Source organism: Bubalus kerabau, chromosome 1, assembly GCF_029407905.1.
Source record: "Bubalus kerabau isolate K-KA32 ecotype Philippines breed swamp buffalo chromosome 1, PCC_UOA_SB_1v2, whole genome shotgun sequence".
In the NCBI taxonomy this organism is placed as follows: domain Eukaryota; kingdom Metazoa; phylum Chordata; class Mammalia; order Artiodactyla; family Bovidae; genus Bubalus; species Bubalus kerabau.
Window position 1 is genome coordinate 229,743,438 of NC_073624.1, and position 25,154 is coordinate 229,768,591.

A 25,154-nucleotide genomic window follows, 5' to 3' on the forward strand; every position below is an offset into this window, starting at 1 on the left:
ACACATACTTGCCAAAAAATTTGTGTGACTTTGCTTTATTGTGGTGTTCTGGAACTGAACCTGTAATAACTTTGAGATATGCCTGTATATAAGATTCATCGGTTCAATTCCTTTAGAGAGTCCTAATATAATAGGAAGAGCCATTTAGTGTCTTGTTCACAACTCTGTATTTCCAGCATTCAGCACAATGCCTTACAAGCAGGAAATACTCAGTAACATTTGCTGAATTAAAAAATAAAAAGCTGTATTAGAGGTTTTAAGAGGCTAGGGCACACCTGACGTGGCAGATGAGAAAAACAAAGCAAGGAATAAAAAAAAATACTCCCTGTACTAAAAGTATAAAGTCACCAGGAAGCATCTACTCATCTTTGACTCAAAGAAGCCAAATAATAAGTAAAGTGGGCCTTGGAAAGCATCCCTAAGAACAAAGCTAGTGGAGGTGATGGAATTCCAGTTCAGTTCAGTTCAGTTCAGTCGCTCAGTCCTGTCCGACTCTGCGACCCCATGAATCGCAGCAGGCCAGGCCTCCCTGTCTATCACCAACTCCCAGAGTTCACCAAGACTCACGTCCATCGAATCCGTGATGCCATTCAGCCATCTCATCCTCTGTCGTCCCCTTCTCCTCCTGCCCTCAATCCCTCCCAGCATCAGAGTCTTTTCCAATGAGGCAACTCTTCGCATGAGGTGGCCAAAGTACTGGAGTTTCAGCTTTAGCATCATTCCCTCCAAAGAAATCCCAGGGCTGATCTCCTTCAGAATGGACTGGTTGGATCTCCTTGCAGTCCAAGGGACCCTCAAGAGTCTTCTCCAACACCACAGTTCAAAAGCATCAATTCTTCGGCGCTCAGCCTTCTTCACAGTCCAACTCTCACATCCATACATGACCACAGGAAAAACCATAGCCTTGACTAGATGGACCTTTGTTGGCAAAGTAATGTTTCTGCTTTTTAATATGCTATCTAGGTTGGCCCTAACTTTTCTTACAAGGAGTAAGCGTCTTTTAATTTCATGGCTGCAGTCATCATCTGCAGTGATTTTGGAGCCCAAAAAAATAAAGTCTGACACTGTTTCCACTATTTCCCCATCTATTTCCCATGAAGTGATGGGACCAGACACCATGATCTTCGTTTTCTGAATGTTGAGCTTTAAGCCAACTTTTTCACTCTCCACTTTCACTATCAAGAGGCTTTTTAGTTCCTCTTCACTTTCTGCCATAAGGGTGGTGTCATCTGTTGAACTATTTCAAATCCTGAAAGATGATGCTGTGAAAGTGCTGCACTCAATATGCCAGCAAATTTGGAAAACTCTGCAGTGGCCACAGGACTGGAAAAGGTCAGTTTTCATTCCAATCCCAAAGAAAGGCAAAGCCAAAGAATGTTCAAACTACCACACAATTGCAATCATCTCTCACACTAGCTTTATTTTTCTGGGCTCCAGAATCACTGCAAATGGTGACTGCAGCCATGAAATTAGAAGACACTCCTTGGAAGGAAAGTTATGACCAATCTAGACAGCATATTCAAAAGCAGAGACATTACTTTGCCAACAAAGGTCCATCTAGTCAAAGCCATGGTTTTTCCAGTAGTCATGTATGGATGTGAGAGCTGAACTATAAAGAAAGCTGAGCGCCGAAGAATTGATGCTTTTGAACTGTGGTGTTGAAGAAGACTCTTGAGAGTCTCTTGGACTGCAAAGGAGATCCAACCAGTCAATCCTAAAGGAAATCAGTCCTGAATATTCATTGGAAGGACTGATGCTCAAGTTGAAACTCCAATACTTTGGCCACCTGACGTGAAGAACTGACTCATTTGGAAAGACCCTGATGCTGGGAAACATTGAAGGCAGGAGGAGAAGGGGACGACAGAGGATGAGATGGTTGGATGGCATCACCGTCTGGATGGACATGAGTTTGAGTAGGCTTCAGGAGTTGGTGATGGACAGGGAAGCCTGGCGTGCTGTACTCCATGGGGTTGCAGAGTCGGACACAACTGAGTGACTGAACTGACTATAAAGTGACAGTCTTAACAGGGAAATGTCTTTTCCTATACCATTTATCTTTCCATCTTTAGATTATCAAATGAGTCCTCACTGAACAACTGAAAGTACAAGCACTGAATTAGTGCTGCTGCTGCTGCTAAGTCGCTTCAGTCGTGTCCGACTCTGTTGGACCCCATAGATGGAGGCCCACCAGGCTCCCCTGTCCCTGGGATTCTCAAAGCCACAGCACCGGAGTGGGTCGCCATTTCCTTCTCCAATTTTCATAGCATATACATTCTCAAGACACTGTATCTCAAACTCAGTCTCTTGCCAACTCATCATCATCATCCAACCTTTACCTTCCTTCTTATGAGGGTAGACGTTAAGGACCTGGTCTAGTACAATCTCACTCAACTCTAAGTAAACAAGCTCGAATTCCCCCTTTAGGTTGTTACTGCTAACAGTTCCAATCACCCTATTCTCACGTCTGAATTTCTTTCAATGTTCCTATATATTAAATTTTGCCTTTCATAATATTATAAAAATTATAGACAGTTCTTCCTGTCCTTCAATAGCCCCCAAATTACCATGGGCCAAAAAAATTACCTACAGTCAATTCTTGTGCATCTTTTTCTGTATCTTCCTTCTTGCTTCTCATCGTAATCATGCCTTGTTGCCTGTTCTTTCCATGTTTTGTTTTTGGTGTGAGTGTACACCGGGATTAACAATTCATTTACGACAGTTAAGAAAGGCATTTCCTACTACCCCTGTCCTCCTAAATTGCCAGAATCCAACAGGAGGCTGCCTTCAATTCTCAATTTAAATTCCTGAGTCTCAAGAGTTACCAGTCCTCCTAGTACTACATTCAATAGTTGATTGAAAGGTAGAACCATCTATGAACTTCAGTCTTAAGACACTGTAACTCCTTTAACCTAAAACTGTTAGTACTTATAATGCTCTATTTTACTAATGGCATTTTTCATCACAAAAACAGAACCACAATGCACCAGTTTGACTATATATTTGATTCATGGTAACTCTTCAGCCTTTCTGAAAGAGAACCAGACACAGGACTTAATGTGGGGCATCTCCTGATTTTCTATTAACTTGGTACACAAGACTGTTGTGTAACTATCATTCTCCGAAAGGTTCTCTGCCCTTATTTGTTCCTTGGATTAGTGGCTTTCATTTTACTTTGAATACAAGACACCTAAAATTTAATAATATAAACTTCTTTTGCCTTCGAAACATCAATCTATTTCCTCTTCTCACAATTTCACATTTAAAACACAATTCATATTTCACAAGTTCAGTAACACGAAATTTTTATTCACAATCCTTTGGACTTACAACTGCAGAAATACCTTTGAACTGGTTTGAGATCCAGAGGATTTTCACTAGAGAATGACACTCTATGCTGCTATTTGGCTACTGCAAAGAACTGGAAAATCAAGTTGTTTTTTCACTTTGCTGCACCGCCACACAGGCAATTGGGATCTTAGTTCCCAGACCAGGGATGGAACCACACCCCGTATACTGGATGTGCTGAGTCTTAACCAATGGACCATACCAAGGAAGTCTGAAAATCAGGTTTAGTAAAGAAATTTAGACTAAAGTTTAGATAGAACAAAAGAAACAGTTTTAGAGGTAGATATGATGATTTCAAGAAATTTTAGATATTAATTTTATCTTTTACTTCACTGAACCTTTCCCAAAACTTCCCCAGGCCTTTAGCTGGCTAATTTTCCCATCCTTACAATCTCACACCCATGGGGGAGGATATTAACAAGCATGGAAGTAATTTAATAAAAACTGAACAAGACTAGAAGGGGAAAAGAAAACAGTGGATACCCACCAACTGGGACCAATCCTGCATCAAACAAATGTTTTTTATTTAGCCACAATGACCAAGAACTTGGGCTTCCCTGGTAGCTCAGCTAGTAAAGAATTGGCCTGCAATGCAGGAGACCCCGGTTCCATTCCCGGGTTGGGAAGATCCACTGGAGAGAGGAGAGGCTACCCACTTCAGTATTCTTGGGCTTCCTTGGTGTCTCAGCAGGTAAAGAATCTGCCTGCAACGTGGGAAGCCTGGATTCGATCCCTGGGTTGGGAAGAACCCCTGGAGAAGACAGCGGCTACCCGCTCCAGTATTCTGGCCTGTAGAATTCCATGGACCGTATAGTCTGTGGGATCACAAAAGTCGGATACAACTGAGCAACTTCCAGTTTCACCAAGAACCTGCTCAAACAAGTTATGTGTGGGTGGGTGGGAGTTGGAGTCACTAGTTTTGCATCAGGAGTTCTAAATCTTTTTTTGTTGTCCTGGACTCCCCCTCGCCTCCACACCTTTGTCTAATGAGGCCTACTGATCCCTTCTCAGAGTATTTTAAAAGCATAATATGTAGCATTATAAAGGAAACTAATTTTAGAGCGATTCAGTTACCATAGAATTACTTTAAAATCAATCTTGATATAGTAAAATACATGCTCTTTATTAAAGTACTACATAATATAATTTAGGGGCAGGTCTAATCAGTACTATAATTTTGAAGTATGATGGGAATAAAGACTATTTTGAGATTCACGCAACAATGTGATACAAAAATATCTGTGATTTCTATTGGTGACAAAGCCACAGGTACTGTCTAAACTAGTGAGGCACTTGAAAATAAACTTTGGAATTTTTTTTCATCCAACTCACTGATCTCTTGAAGGAAAGAATGATATCCCTGAACCAAGTTAAGAACCCTGTTCTAAACAGATTTTTTTTTTTTTAAATTTCTGGTGGTGTTGGGTCTTTGTTACTGTGTGCAGGCTTTTCTCTAGTTGCGAGCTGGGGCTACTCTCTAGTTGCAAAGCGCAGGCTCTGGGATACCCAGGCTTCAGTAGTTGCAGCTCCTGGGCTCTAGGGCACAGGTTCAGTAGTTGCGGTGCTGGGGCTTAGTTGCTCTGCGGCATGTGGGATCTTCCCAGATCAGGCATCGAACCCATGTCTCCTGTGTTGGCAGGCAGATACTTTACCACTGAGCCACCAGGAAGCCCCTCTAAACAGATTTTTAAGGTAAACAGACTGTAGATTAAGATCTAAACCTTGTGCAGCACGTTTCACTCAGCCAATAATAATGTCAACTAAGATGATTCATTTTCCTTCTTCATCCTAACCCTCTTACCTGCTACTAACCCTCTGCTGACAATATGACCCCTAAGATCTTTGAATTACGCTGTAAGATTTCCATTTCTCAGTCTTCCTGTTCCTTGCCCTCTGCTTTAAAACATGCATAGACGTTCCTTAACCAGCAAATTTTTAAAAACACAAACAAATGTGCCTTGATACTTGAAAATACTAAGTTCCTGTTCGTTTACCCGTTCAACATTTATGGTGGCTAACTAGACAAAACCAAGTAATTTTTGCTCTCATAGTTTATACTACAGTCTGTGTAGGCAAATGATGAGAGAAACTGATGGTGAAAGGTACAAATTATGGGGACCCAACCAATTTTTTAGAGGGAAGCTTTAGGGAAAACCTTTCGATGAACAAGTAAAGTTGATTCTTGAAGCATAAACAGAAGATGGATGGGTAAAGAGGTGGGGAGGGGTTAGGAGTACACACTAAGCTTTGTTATTCACAAGAAACTGAAAACAGCCAGCATTGTTGGTACATAGTAAGACAAGATCACCCTGTTTTCTTCTTCACAGGTAACTTGTTAAAAATCTAGTTTGTATCTGCCATCTTACTTTTATTTTTTTTCTTGGTTCCCTGTATAATGGTTATCATTCTCATCTCATCATACTACCCAATATTATATTTCAAAGATCACAAATGGTTCTTGCTGTCACTGCTTTCTCTAGCCTTGGATACAGTTGTACTGGAAGACAATATGTGAAGAACTGGAACCTCCAGGGGAATACAAGTATTAAAATATACTTTTCCACTGGGAAGTAGGACAATACATCTGTAGTTTTCACAATACCAATTATAAACGGTTGATCAAATCTTTTTTAATAAGCAAACATATAGAAAGTAGACAAGTGGCTATCTAGGCCTAATAGGATATGGAGAGTAATCACTAATGTGTTCAAGGTTTTTGGGGGACAGGAGGGGATGAAAGTATTCTTTAATTGTATTATGGTGATGGATGGCAGCACAACTCTGTACATATAGTAAAAACCAATGAATTGCACACTTTAAGTTGATGATGCTTACATATATAGTCTCACTAAAACTGTTAAAAATCCTTTACTAAAATCTTCTCTTCAAGTCTGATTCAATACTTATTAAGCAGCTGCTATGTGAGTGACACTGCCAAAAAGGGTGCCAAAAGCATCTTAAGGTCTAGAAGAACTGGTGACAAGTACAATATAAAAGCAACAATAAAGTAAATATGAAATATAGAGGAGTTAAGTAATTTATTCAGAAAAGATAAAAGGGAAGGCTTCTTAGAAAAGTTGGCATCTGAGCTAAATTTTGAAAGATGCCTTTCTACATAGTCCCCTAGTTTCAGTCACTCCTCTACAGTTTTGTGGTGCCATTTCTCGTCCCTCCCCCATTACATACACCAAAAAAGCAAAGTTTCATATACAATAAGAAACTCCAAAAATCTGGCCTCTGCCTGTCCTTTAAAACTGGCTTCCACTGACTGTAACATACCATTATGGCAACTCTCCTCTTGCCTTGATTAACTTTGCATTTCCACCAAAGAATTCAGTCCTTACCTCTCAATTTCCTGTCTCTACTATCACTTCTACACTGATCTTGCTCAGATCTAAATAAACACCAGTCCTAATTCCCTAGCTGAGGTTTAGGTCTGTATCTCTGCTAACTTAATTATACAAGAGCTAAGCCTGGGATATCCTATCAGCTTAAACTCAACATGTCCAAAGATATAACCATCAATGCTACTTACAAAATATCAAAATTAGGCCCCAGAGGGATTTCCTTGGAAGTTCAGTGGTTAGGACTCTGCACTTCCAATGCAGGGGGCATGGGTTGGATTCCTGGTCAGGGAATTAAGACCCTACATTTTGCATGGTGCAGCCAAATAAAAACAAAACAAAATTGGGTTCCCTTTTCCTTCTTCCTAAATTAAATTTCAAATTCTTAAGGCTGAAATGATTTACCTCCACTCCTTAAGAGAAAGTATGAGAAAACACACATTAAAGTCTTAGGGTAACTAAGTCCGGAAATCAAAGTATCTCTCAATACACTATTTAGAGACTAAATAGTGTACCATTTTCTTTAGGGTACTTTTAGCAATATAGGAATCATTTGTATTAAAGACAGTTTTACATATAAAGATCTAGAAGAACAAATAATTTTGGCTGGATGAAACATTCCCCCTCCACACACACTACATTAATTAATTTGCTTAGTAAGTCCTTCGTTAAGTAGATTATATATTTTAAAAACAACTCAAATTTCTCTATATTAGCAAATGAACACATACAAAAAACCAACGATTCCAAAGTCTGATATAATCTTTTAGAAGAAGTAATAGAAGAAAGAACACAAAGTCTGGGCTTGATATGTTAACACAAGTATAGTAAAGGGGAAAATGGAAGAGGCAACACAAGTTACTAGAATGATCTAAGCTGAAAGAAAAAAGTAATGTATAAACGCATGACTATCTTTTCATAAATTAAATTCAATGTAAATCTAAGCTAATAATATAGAACTATGCAACGTGTACTTATAAAAATGCCCTTCAGTGAATAAACAAATAAAAAGTGGCTCAATAACCAGCAGTTGGACTTGAGAATGGAAAGCTGGCTAAACTCACAATATATGCAATATAATGAAAAGAATAATGACTCAATCGATGGCCAAAAACACAAGTTCCAGTTCTTCCTTTGCCTTTTTCTTACCTGCATAAGCCATTTTTGCTCACTGGTAAACATTTTTATACTTATCTATCAAGAAGTCTCCTAATAAATAGGAGATTATAAAAGCAAATATAAGGATTACTTTCATTACAAAAAGCAGTTGCCCAACAGTTATGAAATAACAAACCAGACAATAGCATCTCCTACAACAGTCAGAGCCCTCTCAGAAAAATAATCACTAATTACCCACAACAGCTCAAAACAATGAAGTGTCAAAACCTCAGCACAGTATTTCTCAAAGGGTGGTTCTCTGGTCTTTAGCCTGAATTATCTGAGGTACTTTGTAAAAATACACTAGCAAGGCCCATTCCAGTACTGGTCAAACAAATCCAGGGGTGAGGCAGAAAACTTTACATTTTAAACAAGCTCTGAATGTAATTACTATGCATGGCTGATGTTTGAGAAATGTTGACTAAGCAGGATTCACAAGGAGACATAATGGGGTCTCTGCTGACCTCTCCAATCAAGGCAATCTCTGGATAGCTCAGCATGCTGTCTGATGTTAAGGAAAGGTTATGTCCTCACAGTATGAAATTTAGATCTCTCTGCCACTAACTTTCAGCAAGGGACAAAGTCACAACTATATGTCAAGCACATGATATATATTCAAAAACAATGTAGGTCTCACAAAAATTATCTGTTCACTGAAATGTGCCCATTATCTGAAACTGCATAGTACTCACATATACATGTATTTGTTGAATAAAAGAAAAGAAATGTTTGCTTATTCTCTAGAAAGTACCGTAAAGTTCACTGACACTCTCCAAGAAAAGAACTTGAATTTTCAGAGAAAAAGCCAACATCACTCCCTTCCTTAAGAAGGATACAAAGTATTAATATTTTGAAGGCTCAAAAAATGAAAACACTAGGTTTTCAGTAAGTAGACATATGTGCTCAGATGCTCAGTCAGGTCTGACTCTTTGCGACCCTATGGACTGTAGCCTGCCAGGCTCCTCTGTCCATGGAATTCTTCAGGCAAGAATCCTGGAGTGGGCTGCATTTCCTTCTCCAGGGGACTTTCCGGACCCAGGGATCAAACCCAAGTCTACTTTATCTTCTGTATTGGAAGGGAGATTCTTTACCTGCTGAGCCATCAGGGAAGCTTAGTGGTAAGAATAATTTCAATCAAGTGAGAACAAAAAAAAGCAAAATAAGGAAAGTATGCAAATGAAAGACTTTGAAAATTTGGAATTTGAAACAAAATTTACAAAAACTTCATGCTACCACTTTCCAACAAACAAGGCAGTTTTAAATCAGATCGCATCCTCCCCTCACCATAAAAGCCACCTTACATGTAGACAGAATAGTCTGGCAGTGTAAGAAAGTGTAACGGGTAAGTAGTACTCAGAGCAGCCTCCAGAGGACCTGAAATATAGGATAGCCTCAATTTCTGGTTAATCTGCAAACACTGTCATTGCACACTTAATGCTGGCACAAATGAAACATGTGATATATACCATGTATGCTTAGTCACTGTCACCATCTTGCTTCCTTAAAAAAAAAATTCTCCTGTAGAAAAAATTCCAAGTTTGAGCCAAAAGAAGTTCCAAAAGGCCAACAAACCACTGATAAATACTGAAGCTGACAAAGGTCCACATTAGCAAGCCTTTACTGTGAAATTAACAGACATTAGCATTTTGATCGGAGAAGGCAATGGCACCCCACTCCAGTACTCTTGCCTGGAAAATCCCATGGACGGAGGAGCCTGGTAGGCTGCAGTCCACGAGGTCACTAAGAGTTGGACACGACTGAGCAACTTCCCTTTCACCTTTCACTTTCATGCATTGGAGAAGGAAATGGCAACCCACTCCACTGTTCCTGCCTGGAGAATCCCAGGGACGGGGGAGCCTGGTGGGCTTCCGTCTATGGGGTCGCAGAGTTGGACACAACTGAAGAGACTTAGCAGCGGCAGCAGCATTTTGATATGTCAGTATCTCTACATCAGGATTCAAAGCTAAATCAACCAGTACAGCCATGTTTCCATTTGTTCACTTAAGAAATACTAGCTTTGGTCCAGTGGTTAGGAGTCTGGGCTTTCACTGCGGGGGAGCCCAGTTTCAATCCCTGGCTGGGTAACAAGGATTCCGTAGGCCGCATGGTGTAGCCAAGAAAACCCCAAAACTAAATTAAACTAGAAGTCATACCCTCAAATCAATTAATTCAAAATATGAGGTTAGAAGCCAGGTGTCAATATTTTTTTAAAGTTTTCTAAGTGATTACAACGTGCAACGAAGTTTGTGAACCACTGATACTGTTGAGATAGTAAAATCTATTCAAATATCACATTAGCTTTGTGACTTTAGGCAAACTAACTATTCTGACTCAACTTACACAATTCCTGTAATGATTAAATGAGACCATGGGCAATGCCTGGTATTGGTTCTTTTTTTTTTTTTGGCACGTGGATGGATGCCACTAATTTATATAATGCATTTAAAAAAACTCAAGACCGAGATAGTCTTACAAAATCCCTTTTTTAAAGGAAAGCTGACATTCATGATAGAATTCATTCAAGGGTCAAATCTAGATGACACCACAGACAGAACCTAAGTACTGACTCTCAATATAATGCTCTTTCCATTTCCTTTCTTATTGAGGATCAGAAAAATAAAATATAAAAATAAAAATAAGGATCAAAATGTACCATCCAACTAAACATTTTTCTACAGCACTTCTGAAGTTCCTATTAAACATACCCCACTGATGACTATCAGACAAGGAAAAAGCAATATTTTAGTTATTCAGAGGAGGAAAATAAGTAAAGATCTCAACTGCCACTGAGTATCACCAACCCAACTCAGTCATCCTTATTAGGTTAGTATACATCATGGTGATAAACATATTACTAACTTGTAGTTGTACATACTGACAAATCAACATCAAATCCAGAAAAATAACGTTAAAATAATTCAAAAGGTCAATTAAAAAATATATAAAACCTATGTTGTCACAAAATGTCGCCTACCAAGGATTAGCAGTATTAAAAAAAATGAAATATTCTTTGTCAATAAGGAGTGTGGGTTACAGTATATGAATTTGTCAAAACTTATTCAATGATACATTAATCTATATATATATACTACACTGTATGAAAATTACATCTCATTAAAAAGATTCCATTAAGACAAGGGTCAGTATATGTTATTACTAGTTTTTTCACAATTTTCAAGAGCCACTTGTATCATATAAAAACAGTACAGAAAACATCATTTAGACTAGGTATTCATTTATATTATGAAAGCTATTAAGATGTTCATTTAGCTTCAGAAAACATTCTGTTAAAACTCAAGGACTGATCTTAAAAATAAAATGGAATACAGCTTCCCTGGTAGCTCAGTGGTAAATAATCCACCTACCAATGCAAGAGACCAATGCAGGTGTTGCCTCAAAGAAACTAAGCCTATGTGCCACACACAACCACTGAGCCCATATGCTGTAACTACCGAAACCCGCCTGACCTAGAGGCCATGCTCCACAACAGAAGCCTGCGCACCGCAACTAGAGTTAACTCCCAACTCTCCTCAACTAGAAGAAAGTTTACCTGCACAGCAACAAAGACCCAGCACAGCCAAAAATAAATACACAAAATTACATTTTAAAAAAGAATAAAATGGAATAAGTTAAAAAGATTAAATGAGTTAACATTTGTTTCAAATTCAAATTCTCTTGTACAGACTTCTTGACATTGAAGTTTCGGATGACTCTGCAACTCCATGAACCATAGCCCACCAGGCTCCTCTGTCCATGGGATTTCCCAGGCAAGAATACTGGAGTGGGTTGTCATTTCCTTCGCCAGGGGATCTTCCTGACTGAGGGATCAAACCCATATCTCTGGCATTGGCAGGCAGATTCTTTACCACGAAACCAGCAGGGAAGCCCCACAGATTAAGTATACTCAGAAACAAAATGACCTAGCTCTAAAAAATGACTAAAGCCAAGGCAGTAAAATCCACGGACTATACAAATGTTTACAAGTATCACTCCACTTTAAGATACAAATCAATAACGTCCATTAAAGTTCTCACCCAGCAATCCATGGACTCAAAAGGAAGAAAAAGGGTTATAAGAATTACAAGGATCTAATGGGCTTCCTAGTGGCTCAGAAGGTAAAAAATTTGCCTGCAATGTGGGAGACCAAGGTTGTATTCCTGGGTCAGGAAGATCCCCTGGAGAAGAGAATGGCAACCCACTCCAGTATTCTTGCCTAGTGAATCCCATGGAGCCTGGTGTGCTACAGTAACACTTTCACAACTGAGTAACAGTGCAAACAACAGGTTACTTACATTTATCAGTTTTTCTGTATGAGACCAAATGCCATAAAGGAAGGAGGCACAATATAGGTCTGCAGCATCAAGTGAAAAGGTGTGGGGTATGTACGCAGACATAATTTGATCTTGACATAAAGGTAAAAACTGCCCCAAGAAAACTGTAAGTTAGGAGACATCTAGTAAGAAGTACTGAAGAAGACTCAATAGTCTAATCTGTATCATCAAGTGTGGCTATTTCTCAAGTTTCATCCAGCTCCAAATGCTATCTAAGCATCATTCCATTATTCCATTACTAGAAATCCAGCATAAGCCAATATAAGTACCTTTAGGATATCACAGATTTAGTATATCACAGTTACTCTATGGATTTAGTTACTCTATGAATTAAAATCACATTTCTCATGAATCCGGTGATCTGTAACATTATCTCTCTAACAAAGACATACCTAGTGTAGATGTCATCTTTGTTCTCTGATAACAGTATTAGAACTTATTTACAGGATATATGCTCAGTGCCAAGAAGCTAAGATTAAAATTTAAGCTGCTTTTAACGCTGAACAGTAAGGATTAACTAATACTTTACAAATATCTCCCAGGATTTCTGACATTCAGAGAAGGCAAAAAAAGAAGGGGGGGGAGGGGTTAAAAAAAAAACCCAGACAACCAAAATTATCCTATGCCCTTTCCCACCTTCTTTATCATATTTTCTATAAAAGTGTACCCCATTAATTTACTTCCTCCTAAATAGTAACCGATGGTTTACCTGATGCAGATAGTATTTTCAAGGTCCTGAGTGGTATCTCACTACTAAAATATCATTCAAAGGTAAGATCTAGACTAAACACCAAACTGTGATGAAATGCTTTCTAGCTACCATCATCTGAAAATAAATCTTAAAATTTCATAGCCACAAGTCCTAAGATCAACTAGGCCAGTAACTTATTTAAGTAGGGAAACTTGTTGAAACAAAACCCTACTTGGGTTTTCCTGGTGGCTTAGTGGTACAGAATCCTCCTGCTAATGCAGGGGACACAAGTTCCATCCCTGGTATGGGAAGATCCCACATGTCTTGAAGCAATTAAGCCTGCATGCGGCAAATGCTGAAGCCTACACTCTTAGAGCCCAGTGCACCGCAATAAAAGATGCTGAAGTGAGACGCCTGTGCACCGCAACTAGAGAGTAGCCCCTGCTCACTCCAACTGAAGGCCTACGCACAGCAATTAATGAAGACCCAGCAGAGTCAAAAAAATAAAATAACTGCTAAAGACAAAACAAACCCTACCAAAAAGCTCAGTGTGCAAAATTTTTTCCAAGAGAAGAGTAGGAAATTCTCCAAACTTTTCTTTCCAGCACACTTCTACCCCAACAAAATTAGAAAATTACCAACTTAGTAAAATCTTCTTATTTCAAAAAAGAGGAAACTGATATGCCCCAAAAGATTAAGGGACTGACTGACCCCAGATCACTCAGTTAATACCACATGGCAGATTTAGAGAACATATTTGAAGTGAACAACAGATTTGAATTCAGTTCAAAGTAGCACAAAAAAAGGAGGGTTGTAACAGAAACACAGTAACTTAAAATGAGCTCCCAGAGGTCAATTCACAAGGCCCAAAGGCTTTTAGTTTCTTAAAAATATCTAGAGACTGAACACCATCCTCCCCTTCTTGCTCTTTATACTCACTGGATGCTGTGCTTCTGCACAACAGATCCCTTAATAAGGTCCTTACAAACTAAGGACTTGATAAGGCAGATATGCTATAATATATAAGCCTGGTAGTTGTCAGCCTTTCTTTTAGAATATCCCATAGAATCTGAAGACAACTTCCAGGGTGAGGGTTGATTGAGGGAGGAGGTAGATATTAGTGAGGTCTAGAAATTTTGGTGTCAAATTTCTAATACAATGGGGAATAGACTGCCTTATTTAATAATAATAAAAGCTAATAACCAATTTAACTTAGTATTTCCCAAGTAAATATTTATTGAGTGTATTTATTGGGCTTCCCAGGTAGTGGTAAAGAATCTGCCTGCCAATGCAGGAGACACAGGAGACACAAGAGACGGGTTCAATCCCTGAGTCAGGAAGATCCCCTACAGCAGGAAATGGCGACTCGCTCCAGTATTCTTCTCTAGAAAATTCCATGGACAGAGGAGTCCATGGTGCCGATAGAGCCAGACATGACTGAGCAACTAAACACAAACACACACGCGTATAGTTAATGTGGAAATAGTGGGGAACAAACTAAGCAGAGCAGATGTTGCCACCCAAAATAAAGAAAGCTTATGCATAAGTCTTTCTTATCCTTCCCACATCAGTGGACAAACAGTTCTCTCTCATACTTTAAAACCAATTATCCACTTTTTGTTTCTATGTACCTGGACTATACCACTCCTAAAACAAGTTCACTCTTTCCTCACCCTCATTCAATAACTACATTCTGCTTTAGAAACTACTCCCAGTAGCCAGACTCCACTGTTGGACAGCCTCCCTGACCAGTTCACCAACCTTTCTTCCTTAGAGTCAGTCAGATCCTGAAATCCCATCTCCTCTCCCAAGAAGTCTTAGCTTGAAAGTCAGGTTAATCTCTTTAGCTCCACCCAGTTTGTAACTCCACAATTCCCTCTGCTTTCAAGTTCTGAGAATTTTGCTCACAGGTCAATTTCATTTATTTATGTGGGTAATCACCATATTAACTACTGCCCTCAATGGTGTATAAGTGCTGTTCTTAAATAAAAGCTACCAAATAACACTGCACGTACTTAATTTGGAGCTAGCACTGAAAATGCCAGATATTTATTGCTTTTGTGAAAATCATTTTACATTAAATTCAACCTGATTTGTGAAATTTATAAAACCTCCCAGCCTCAAAAGCATTAGGTCAGAGAAGCCAGACACAAATGACCTCATACTGCATGACTGTATTTCCATTTAATTCTAAGAAAAACTAGTAATGGGAAGTAAATCAGCAAGGGCCAGGGTGGAGAGATGAAAATATATGCAAAAGGATAAGAAATTTAAAATTCTTAGGCTAACACAAATTTTTTTATTCTGTGACGAAGAAAGATAGTATTTTACTCAAGGTTTTTCATTTTTCCACAGCAGGGTTTTTTTAATGGATGAGAACCATTAAAAATCTCAAATCTGATCATCTCAGATTTCACATTAATCTTTATCTTGTAAGATAAACCTGGTATTTTCTTCCTAATAATTTATTCTGAGTTCCAACCAATAGAAAATTGTATCATTCAATTTCTCCATTAAAAATGTTTATGACCATTGAAAATTTTTTTAAGAATGGTGTCTCTCTGGTTGTTTTCACATCAGAATTAATGTATATAATCCAGTTAATTCAAGATTTGAAGAATAAAAGCTAGGATAGTAAAAGAGGCTACAGTAAATACCATTCCAGTTAATTCTCCACTATATCTGGATCTTTTTGCAAATGTTATTATTAAATAATTGTTGGGAAAGGGCTGGGTCTTAAACTGTGTTTTAGTCTTTATCCTAGGAAGATATTCTTTAATCTTAAAAATCGAACTATTATAAAATCCTTTAATAATTTAAAAGGACCCAATGTCTTCATCTGGTCATCATCTATTCTTACTACTATTTGCCTTCACCAATATCTCATCTCCAAAAAAAAGCTACAATTTCCCAGACGTGAGGAGTTACTGACCAAGTAACTCAACAGGTTAAAGTTACTTGTCAAACTGCGGTTACATGATTAAGCTTCCTTTTAATACAACTGAGTCAATTTCAACATAGTGTTGCTCAAACTGCCTTTGTCATTTCCCACAAAATTTCGTACACAGACTGAAATGCAACAAACATTACCATTCTTTACAGAGTTAATTAACACTTCTGGAAAGGACTATGAGAGATTTTGCATAGTAAACTTAATTTCACATCTCATTTGCTGCAGAGATCACAAACAGGCTGTCACTATGCCATCTCTTTCCTTGAACCTCACCACTGCCTGCGGCTTTATTCTAGGCTTTTCAAAGGTTTAATCAACTCGGAGCCGCCGAAGAGGGAATCCAGGAAGCATAACTTATGAACCCAAGCAGTAAAAAGGGCAGGAATATGTGGTTGAGTCACGTCGTTCCGCCATTTTCTAAGCGGAGGAGGAAGACATGTTGGAACAAAAACACAACAAAAGAGCAGCCATTTCCAAGCCAGCTCCAATAGCAACCCGAACTGGCCCAGCCCGGTCACTTCGGCACCCTCAAATCCACTTCGCTGGACAAACCTAAGGAACAGCTGAGCTGAAAGAAAGCAGTAGGCAACCCTTCCGCGTTGGGATCAAAGATGACCCGCATACTTTTCACTGCAAATGAAACCCTCGCGAAGAATGATGGAAGCTAAACGGAGCAGAGTGTTAACAAAAAACTGAAATCCTAAACTAAGTTGGCAAACTAAAATTTACCGTGATTGTGGTGACTTACGCTTCACAGGAAACCCAGGTAACTCAAATGCCAAGAGCCGGATTCAGCTGGTCCCATTGCCTGCCTCTTACACATTTTCTCCCATTCTGTACTTCCCTCAGAAGATCGCCTGTTCGCTCAAGGATTCTTACCGTATGTGGGGGATGCCAACCCCACCTTGAAGAATCTTATAGAGTTTGCTCTCGTACAGCAACTGGGGATGCCTGGCCTTCTGGGATTCTAGCTTCACTGCCACCTCCTGCAGGGGAAAGAGGGGATGATGGCATCAATATCCTTATGGATTCAGTGTCACTTGGGAAAAGAGGGGGAAACATGAGCACATCTCCAACTCTCGGCTAGAAGGTGGTGAGAGGCTGGGAAGAGAAAGATCTCTATAATTATAAAACGAGGCAACCAGCCTCAAAGGCCTCTTCAGGGGGCAGTGACGAAAGCGGCACGTCCTCTAAAGTATAAGAAAATGATTCATCCAGAAAACGTAATGAGGGTTATGAGCAAACCAGGCGATCGGGAGCTGGCCTAATGGGAACAAGAACCCCAGTCAACTAAAAATACAGGAAGAAAACGAGGGGATCCCAGAAATAAGATTTTGTCGTTCTCACCTTAAACGACGGGTTTTTAAAAGTTCGATTAAGGTATATTTTTAACAAGCTAGGAAACTTCCTAGTACACCCAACCTTTCTCTCGGGTTCTTTCCTTTTAGGGAAAGAGAGCGGGGGAGGTTCCTAAGACAGGAAAACTGGCTCCCTCTGGACTTCCCAGTGCGTGAGTGCGGTGGGAAAAGGCCCGAGAGTTCGCGGGGCGGGGGAGTGAGGACAGGCGCAGCGTAGTCGTGAACCCCACCCCAGGTGATTACCTCGCCGTTGGTGATGTTGATCGCCAAATAAATGTCCCCGAAGGAGCCAGACCCGATCTTCCGTACCAGTTTATATTTCCCTCCGACAATGAATTCGGCCTTGGAGCCGCTGCTGCTTGCCATCCTGAGAGACGAAGATGGAGGCTGGGGCTAAGCCCCGACACCTCTAAGGGGAGGATGGAGGCCTCTAGGGCTCGACCACGGAAAGGCTGTGGAGAGCGGCAGGAAACAGAAAACGATGGCTCTTTTTCGGCGTTACAGGGCCCAGAATCGGCCAAGGGGAACCTGATCACCGCTGCTGTCAGGTTTTTTGGCCAGGCCGCAGATTGTTGAAGGAGTTCTCGCGGTTACCAGGCTGAGCCACTTGTTTCTGGCGGCCGCCGCTGTCCTGCTTTCCCGGCGACGCCGCGGGCTGGAAAAAGAGAGCGGTGAAGCTAGGGCGGCGATACCGCTGCCACCACTGCCGCCGGCTCCCGCCCGGAGGGACCCCTGTCACTCCGCCGACGCCGCCATCTTGTTACTCCGGCTCCAACCAACACAAAATGCCCCCAGTCCCCGGGAGCCGCTTCTTCACAGCGCAGAGCACTGTGGGAAAGGGATCGCGAGCGCTAGCCCCGGAGGGTCGACAGCAAGAGGGAGGGCGGAACCGGATCCGTGAGAGTCGCGGCCCACGCTCTGAACGTCACTCCGTCACCGCCCAATTGCGCACGCGTACTGCAACCCTGCTTACTGCGCAAGCGTGCTGTAGTCTCTTCTCATCCCCGCCCGGGGCCCATTTCCACTTCCGGTCGTCGACTTGCGCTGTGAACTACCTGTTAGTCACCTCAGACCCGCCTGGTTTCTGAAAGGCCTCGCGGCCCCAAGCCTACAGAGCATATTAGGGAGGAGTCACCTTCATTTTTCTTGGAAGATGGTGCGTCAGGCCATAAGAGTTGGGTATTGACCTTTGAGGCTGTTTTTAACCTTTTGATCTTTACTGAGGCTACTCCCCCCAACCGGCCCATTCCAGTTCAGTATCTCTTTTGAAAGAGGTTGTCGCCTCTGGTGGAAAGAAAGAGAAAAGCAGGCCTGTACGGGCTGGTTCAGGGTTTGGTGTTTTACCAGTCTAGCTGAGGAGTCTTACTAGAATTCTGCGCTTTAGGGAGAGTTGGGTTCCCTATTTTAACGGAGACGAAAAGAGGGAGAGCAGGAATTAACCCTGCCCCTCTAAGTCTTTGTGTTGTTTACCCACTGATACTTGATACCCAAAGGGGAGGAAAATCCGAGTAATGTTAGTGGCCAATACATAATCAATAGAAAATAAGATTTAGAGCCGTGAAAAAACTTGCATATACAAAGGTTATCCTCTTCGCAACCCCCACCCCGACAAAGAAACGTGGAAAAATCGTATCTTGGTCTTGTTGAAAACTGCACAGTCTTGACCGAAAAACAGGGTAGAAATAACTTCATTATAGAACTGACTACGTTTAAAACTTTACACAATAAAATTTTTTTACTAAAAATTGGTCAGAGAATCAAATCTTGAGCACAATTTCGTTTAGAAGAATTTGAACTGGGAAAATTGGGCTTGGTAGTAATGATAATCCGAAAAGAAAGCTGCATAATGGTGTTTCATTTGCAATATGAATCAAGCCCTGATGGATGAGTGAATCAAAGCCTCGGTTGTGAAAACTTACATAGAAAATCTGTCCCAAATAAGATAATTTTGTAAAAACGGACAAAAATGTAGACTTAGTTGCAGCCTCGCTAGCTGATCAAGTAGTAATGGGGTTCATCCTGGAAGATATCTTAAGTGGAATTCCTACATGGTACTTTATTTCTGGCCTAAATATTTGTATTCATAAAGCTCTGACCTAAATGTCTTGAATTTGATAACGGAAAAAAGACTAAGATTTAACGTGAAGTTTTCGCACTAACAAAACCCAAGCCACCTGACTCCCAATTCAGCACTGTTGGACAGCCTCCTTTGGTGATTCTAAGTGTGTCTGGCTTACTTTAAATTCTCTGCTGTCAGGATTCTGGTGTTTGTTTTTAAGTCAAGTTTAAGCATCCTGAATTTTTCAAGTTTCCAAAGATAGCTATTATTCTGCTGATTTTTTTACCACAGCCATCCAAAATTTAATGGATTCCTCAGCTTGAAGAGTTCCCTATATAAGGGGTGGAGTATACATTTAAAGAATTTTTTTCCCCCCAGTAGAGGGGACACAAATGCTCAGCTGGGGGTTGGGGCATAAGGATATGCGTGAAGTGGACCAGATTAGGGATTCCTAGAGGTCTCTGTGTGGACAGGGGCAAGTCTAACAAAGTTTTCCATGAGATACCTAGAAAACAGCAGGATAATGCATTTTTTCATTTATCTAATTTCAAGTTATGCTTCTGAGATTTTATCTTCTTATGTATGTGTTGTTAAAGTGCCCTTTTATAAAATGGTCCTGATGGTAGATGGTTGTTTTGTTAATATCCTTGTTTGGCAAAACTAAATGTTCACACTTTATGTCTGCCTTACCCCACCCCCTTTTTAAACCTTTTATAAGCTTTTGAAATGCCGAGCTCTGGGACTCCCTAGTCTAAATAACTTTTAGAAGCCCTTTCACCTGGAGAGTCTGTTGTTTTATGTGTATATTTGGTGTGTCTCCTCACTTGTTTCCTGCCTTCTGTAATCACTATTCCAACACTGACACTATCCAGCAAAATGTACTGGAATACTGCCAGTGGTTATAGCCTTTTCAGATGTGATTTCAAGTGAAAATCTTAAGATTTAAATTTATTAGGTTAAGAAGGGCAAAAGTTGGGGTTTTTTAATGTAGAAATGGAAGTTTTAGGTGTTGGCTACGAATTCAGCCTTCTCCTAAAATGAAGTGTTGTTTGTGGTAACTTTCAGCCTCAGTAATTGAAGGATTACCTGTTTGGGTGGTATTTTAGTTACAAATAAATCATTCTGTTGTTTTGAATCAGCAGTAGTTTTAGCGTAATAGAGGAAGTCTTCTACAGTGTGCCAAAATGTAATTCCTAACTCCTGGGTCAACTGAATTCACCAAAAATATAGTGTAAAGTGGGCTACCCTGGTGGCTCAGGCAGTGAAGAATTTGCCTGCAATGCAGGAGACCCAGGTTCAGTCCTTGGGAAGATCCCCTGGAGAAGGGAATGGCAACCCACTCCAGTATTCTTGCCTGGAGAATTTCATGGACAGAGGAACCTGGTGGGCTACGGTTCACGTGGTCACAAAGAGTCAGACACCACTAAGTGACTTATCATTTTCACGTTTTCATAATTTAAGACCTTGAATGAAACTTTTGAGATCACCTATTTCAATAATCTTTTTTTTGCCCATGCCATGAGTGGGACCTTAGTTCCCTGACCAGGGATCAAACCTGTGCCTCCTACAGTGGAAGCATATAGTCCTAACCACTGGACAACCAGCTAATTCCCAATAGTCATATTTTTAAATGTTTTGCAATCTACACAGTGCTTTCACACATATTAGTTGTGCCCAACTAGGATAAATTGGCTTGCCCTACATTGTACAGATCTTAGTGGCAAAGGAAGGATTAGAACCCCAACCTCTAACTGAAAGAAAAGAATTGAAAGGGTAGAAAGTGAATTGGAACAATCATGCCCTGGTGATTGATTTACTTCTGTTTTCAGAGAGATGGCCAGATAAATTGAAAACTTTTTTAAACCACAATGTTTATGCAAAGGTCACTGGTAACCAGAGTATGTTTTAAGTAAAGTGATAAAGATAAGCATAAGAGGTGTAGATTGCTGCAGTAAGAAGGAAAGAAAAACATAAGGGCAAGGGCTTCCTGGTGGTCCAGTGGCTAAGACTCTGTACTCCTTATGCAGGGGGCCCAAATTCAATCCCTGGTCAGAGAACTAGATCCCACATGCTGCAACTAAAGATCCTACATGCCACAACTAAGACTACTGTGCAGCCAAATAAATATTAAAAAAAAAAAGGTGGGGGCAACCTGTCCATCTCTAGGGTTGTTTGGTACCAATAAGTAGAAAAATGGAATGGCTTAGAATATGTCAAATGCTGCTTCAGGTGTTTTAACTGTTACAGAGCTTTGTGTATAATCAGTATCAGATAAGGGAGTTAATGAGGTGACTGGACACTTGAGAACATTAAAAATGTCTTATTGGATCTATTCAGTCTTTTTTCTAGTCTATGACAATGGCAGCAATTTCTGTCTTCCTTTCTGGTCTCAGTTCCTATTCTCCCCTTCTGCATTATTCACAAGCTTTTGTGAAAGTGTATAGCTGCATCTATGATAGCAACTTCAAACACTTTTGAGACTTTCTGCAAACATTTCTTTTTATGGCGTTCAGTTCAGTTCAGTTCAGTCGCTCAGTTGTGTCCAACTCTTTGCGACCCCATGAATCGCAGCACGCCAGGCCTCCCTAAATTTATCTCGATTAATTTAATTCTTTGAACACATCTGTGCTTTTGACCCATATGGCTTCAAGATTCTAAAATTGGTATCTTCCATATATGTTACCCAGTGAACTTTTACACATATCAAATGTTGAATTCTCTTTTCCTTATAAAAGTAACAAGTATTCATTTGAAAAATTTAGATAAATCAGAAAAAAAAGAAATAAAAACTTATAGAGATAATGATGAAATGTTAATTTGCTATATATAAATGGCCAGTATTTTTTTCAATGTGTATTCTGTGTCTATTTATATGTATCTTGAATGTGTGTACATTTATCAACACACATATCTAGCACTGAAGAATCGATGCTTTCGAATTATGGTGTTAGAGAAAAGTCAAGATCCCCTTAGATTGCATGGAGATCAACCTATCAATCCTGAAGGCAATCAGCCCTGAATATTCATTGAGAAGGACTGATACTGAAGCTGAAGCTCCAATACTTTGGCCACCTGATGTGAAGAGCTGACTCATTGAAAGGCACCTTGATAACTGGGAGATTGAGGGCAGGAGGAGAAGGGGGCAACAGAAGATAAAATGGTTGGATGGTGTCATCAACACAACAGACATGAGTTTGAGCAAACTCCGGGAGGTAGTGAAGGACAGGGAAGCCTGGCGTGATGTACTCTGTGGAGTCAAAAAGAATCAGACACGACTTAGCAACTAAACAACCACAACAACAACATGTGTACATACGTATATTTTATTTCTAAAAAATTGGCAACAAGTACTCATAGTGCACATTCAGTTTGAAGATGGGATTTTCACTTAATGATTTGTTGGAGACATATTTCTCTGTAACTAGTTTTCCAAAATATGATTTTGTAAAAACTCTGTAAAATTTTTAACTGGAGGATAATTGCTTTACAATACTGTGTAGGTTTCTGCCATGCATCAACATGAATCAGCCATAGGTATATATATGTCTGCTAAAATATGATTTTTAGTGTCTGCATATTAAATACGTATCATATTGCTAGAACTGCATTTACCAATCCTAATGGAGTATTTTAGTTATTTCCAAAATCTTGCTAGTATAAACAATTTCAGTGAATATTCCTATAGCTAAATCTTTGCCCACATCCAGAATTAATTGGTTAGAATTTGTTTTTAGAAATGCTAAAGTCTTAAAATCCCTTATATCATAAACAACTCCTAATTCTGTTTTGGTCATTTGTGATGAATAAGTATTGAATAAGTATTTGTGGGCTATTCTATCTTTTCATTATTTAGATTTATCTTAAAAGTTTAAATCCTTATCATTTCATTCTGTCCTTGAAAGAGGTTGTAAGATTATCTTTTCTGACCAGTCATTGTTATTAATTAGATTTTTTTTTTTCACAACTCCCCTACTCCCTTTCCCATCCATTTCAAAATCTCAAGAATTTTGTAAATCTGTGGTTTACAAGTCTGTGCTCATAAGACTGAAAATGTCCCTTTTATGGACACAGCCAGCAGGACACATTTGTTCCCAATTGGTGAAGCAATTGCTTTCTTTAGCTATGTAGATTTATTTGAAGGAAGGGGGCAAATTAGTTTCCTGTAAGAGTGGCTAAGTCGTGTCCGGCTCTTTACAACCCCATGGACTGTAGCACGCCAGGTTTCCCTGTCCTTCACTCTGTCCTGGAGCTTGCCCAAACTCATGTCCATTGAGTTGGTGATGCTATTCAACTGTCTCATCCTCTGTCGCCCCCTTCTCCTGCCCTCAATCTTTCCCAGCATCAGGGTCTTTTCCTGTGAGTCGCCTCTTTGCATCAGGTAGCCAAAGTGTTGGAGCTTTAGCATCAGTTCCTCCAGTGAATATTCAGGGTTGATTTCCCTTGGGAGTGACTGGTTTGATCTCCTTGCTGTCCAAAGGACTCTCAAGAGTCTTCTCCAGCACCACAGTTTGAAAACCATCAATTCTTTGGTGCTCACCCTTCTTTATGGTCCAACACACATCTGTACTGACTACTGGAAAAACCAACTATGAGTGTGTTAGTCACTCAGTTGTGTCCGACTCTTTATGACCCTGTGGACTGTAGACTGCCAGGTTCTTCTGTCCATGGGATTTCCCAGGCAAGAATCCTGGAGTGGGTTGCTACTCCCTTCTCCAGGGGATCTTTCTGACCCAGGGATCAAACCTGGGTCCCCTGAAATGCAGGCGGATTTTTTACCATCTCAGCCACCAGGGAAGCCCCATACATGACTACTGGAAACACCATAGCTTTGACTATAAAAGACTGTCAGCAAAGTGATGTCTCTGCTTTCTAATACACTATCTAGGTTTGTCATAACTTTTCTTCCAAGGAGCAAGTGTCTATTAATTTTGTGGCTGCAATCACTGCGGTGATTTTGGAGCCCAAGAAAATAAAATCTGTCCTTGTTTCCACTTTTCCCCATCTATTTGCCATGAAGTAATGGAACTGAATTTAGAAATAATGGCAATCAAAGGATCCTCAAAATCAAGAATATAGTTAACTAAGTATGAAAAACAGGATAATCTCATATATATTCAAATCTCTAATATTTTGCATGAGTTCAAGTATTCCCACAGATGTAAAAGTGTATTCTCACAAAAATGAATATGCAGGTCTTAGAGATAGGAAAGAATTCAAATTGTCACTGTTCCAAAAGTGAGATTAACCCAGACTTTAGTACAGAGGTATTTTAAATGCTTGAGTTGGGCTTCCATGGTGGCTCAGACAGTGAAGAATCCACCTGTAATGTGGGAGACGTGGGTTCCATCCCTGGGTTGGGAAGATCCCCTGGAGGAGGGCATGGCGACCCACTTCAGTACTCTTGCCTTGAGAATCCAAATATGAAAAACAGAATAATCTCATATATATTCAAATCTCTCATATTTTGCATGAGTTTAGGTATTCCCACAAATGTAAAATTATTCTCACAAAAATAAATATGCAAGGTCTTAGCGATGGGGAAGAACTTAAACTGTCACTGTTCCAAAAGTGAGATTAACCCAGACTTTAGTACAGAAGTATTTTAAATGCCTGAGTCAGGCATTTCACTGTGCTTCCTTGGAAGAGAAGGCCTCCTTTGCCACCTATTATGAGTAAAATGTTGTCGTCTACATTTCAGAGTGGCCAGGAACCTGAAGTTTTCCTAACTTTAACAAGAGATCCTGGAAACAGTACTAGAGTAGTGGATCCTTATTTTATTCTTAAAAAGTAATTTGGGGTGGGACAGGAGAAGCCAGATTGAATATCCTTTTATTTGGCTTTTGAAGGGCTGGGTTAAATAGTTTAAGGAAACGTATCTTGATCTGACCTAAGTATTCAGAAGAACTGAATCTTAG

At 40.0% G+C, this 25,154-nt stretch overlaps 1 protein-coding gene across 3 annotated transcripts in view; it reads right to left on the reverse strand.

Annotated features, from left to right (window-relative positions):
- The window catches only part of CSNK1A1 (casein kinase 1 alpha 1), a 40,812-nt gene extending 22,656 nt beyond the window's left edge, over positions 1 to 18,156 (reverse strand). For 2 of the 3 annotated variants that reach the window (XM_055558198.1, XM_055558186.1), the window contains exons 1-2: positions 17,424 to 18,156; positions 16,702 to 16,808 (exon numbers count right to left, since the gene is read on the reverse strand). In XM_055558198.1, coding sequence (XP_055414173.1) covers positions 16,702 to 16,808; positions 17,424 to 17,546 — 230 coding nt within the window. In that variant the 5' untranslated portion in view covers positions 17,547 to 18,156. The remainder of the gene's footprint in view (positions 1 to 16,701; positions 16,809 to 17,423) is intronic. The other variant, XM_055558176.1, reaches the window with a different exon arrangement.
- Positions 18,157 to 25,154: the final 6,998 nt, after the last annotated feature.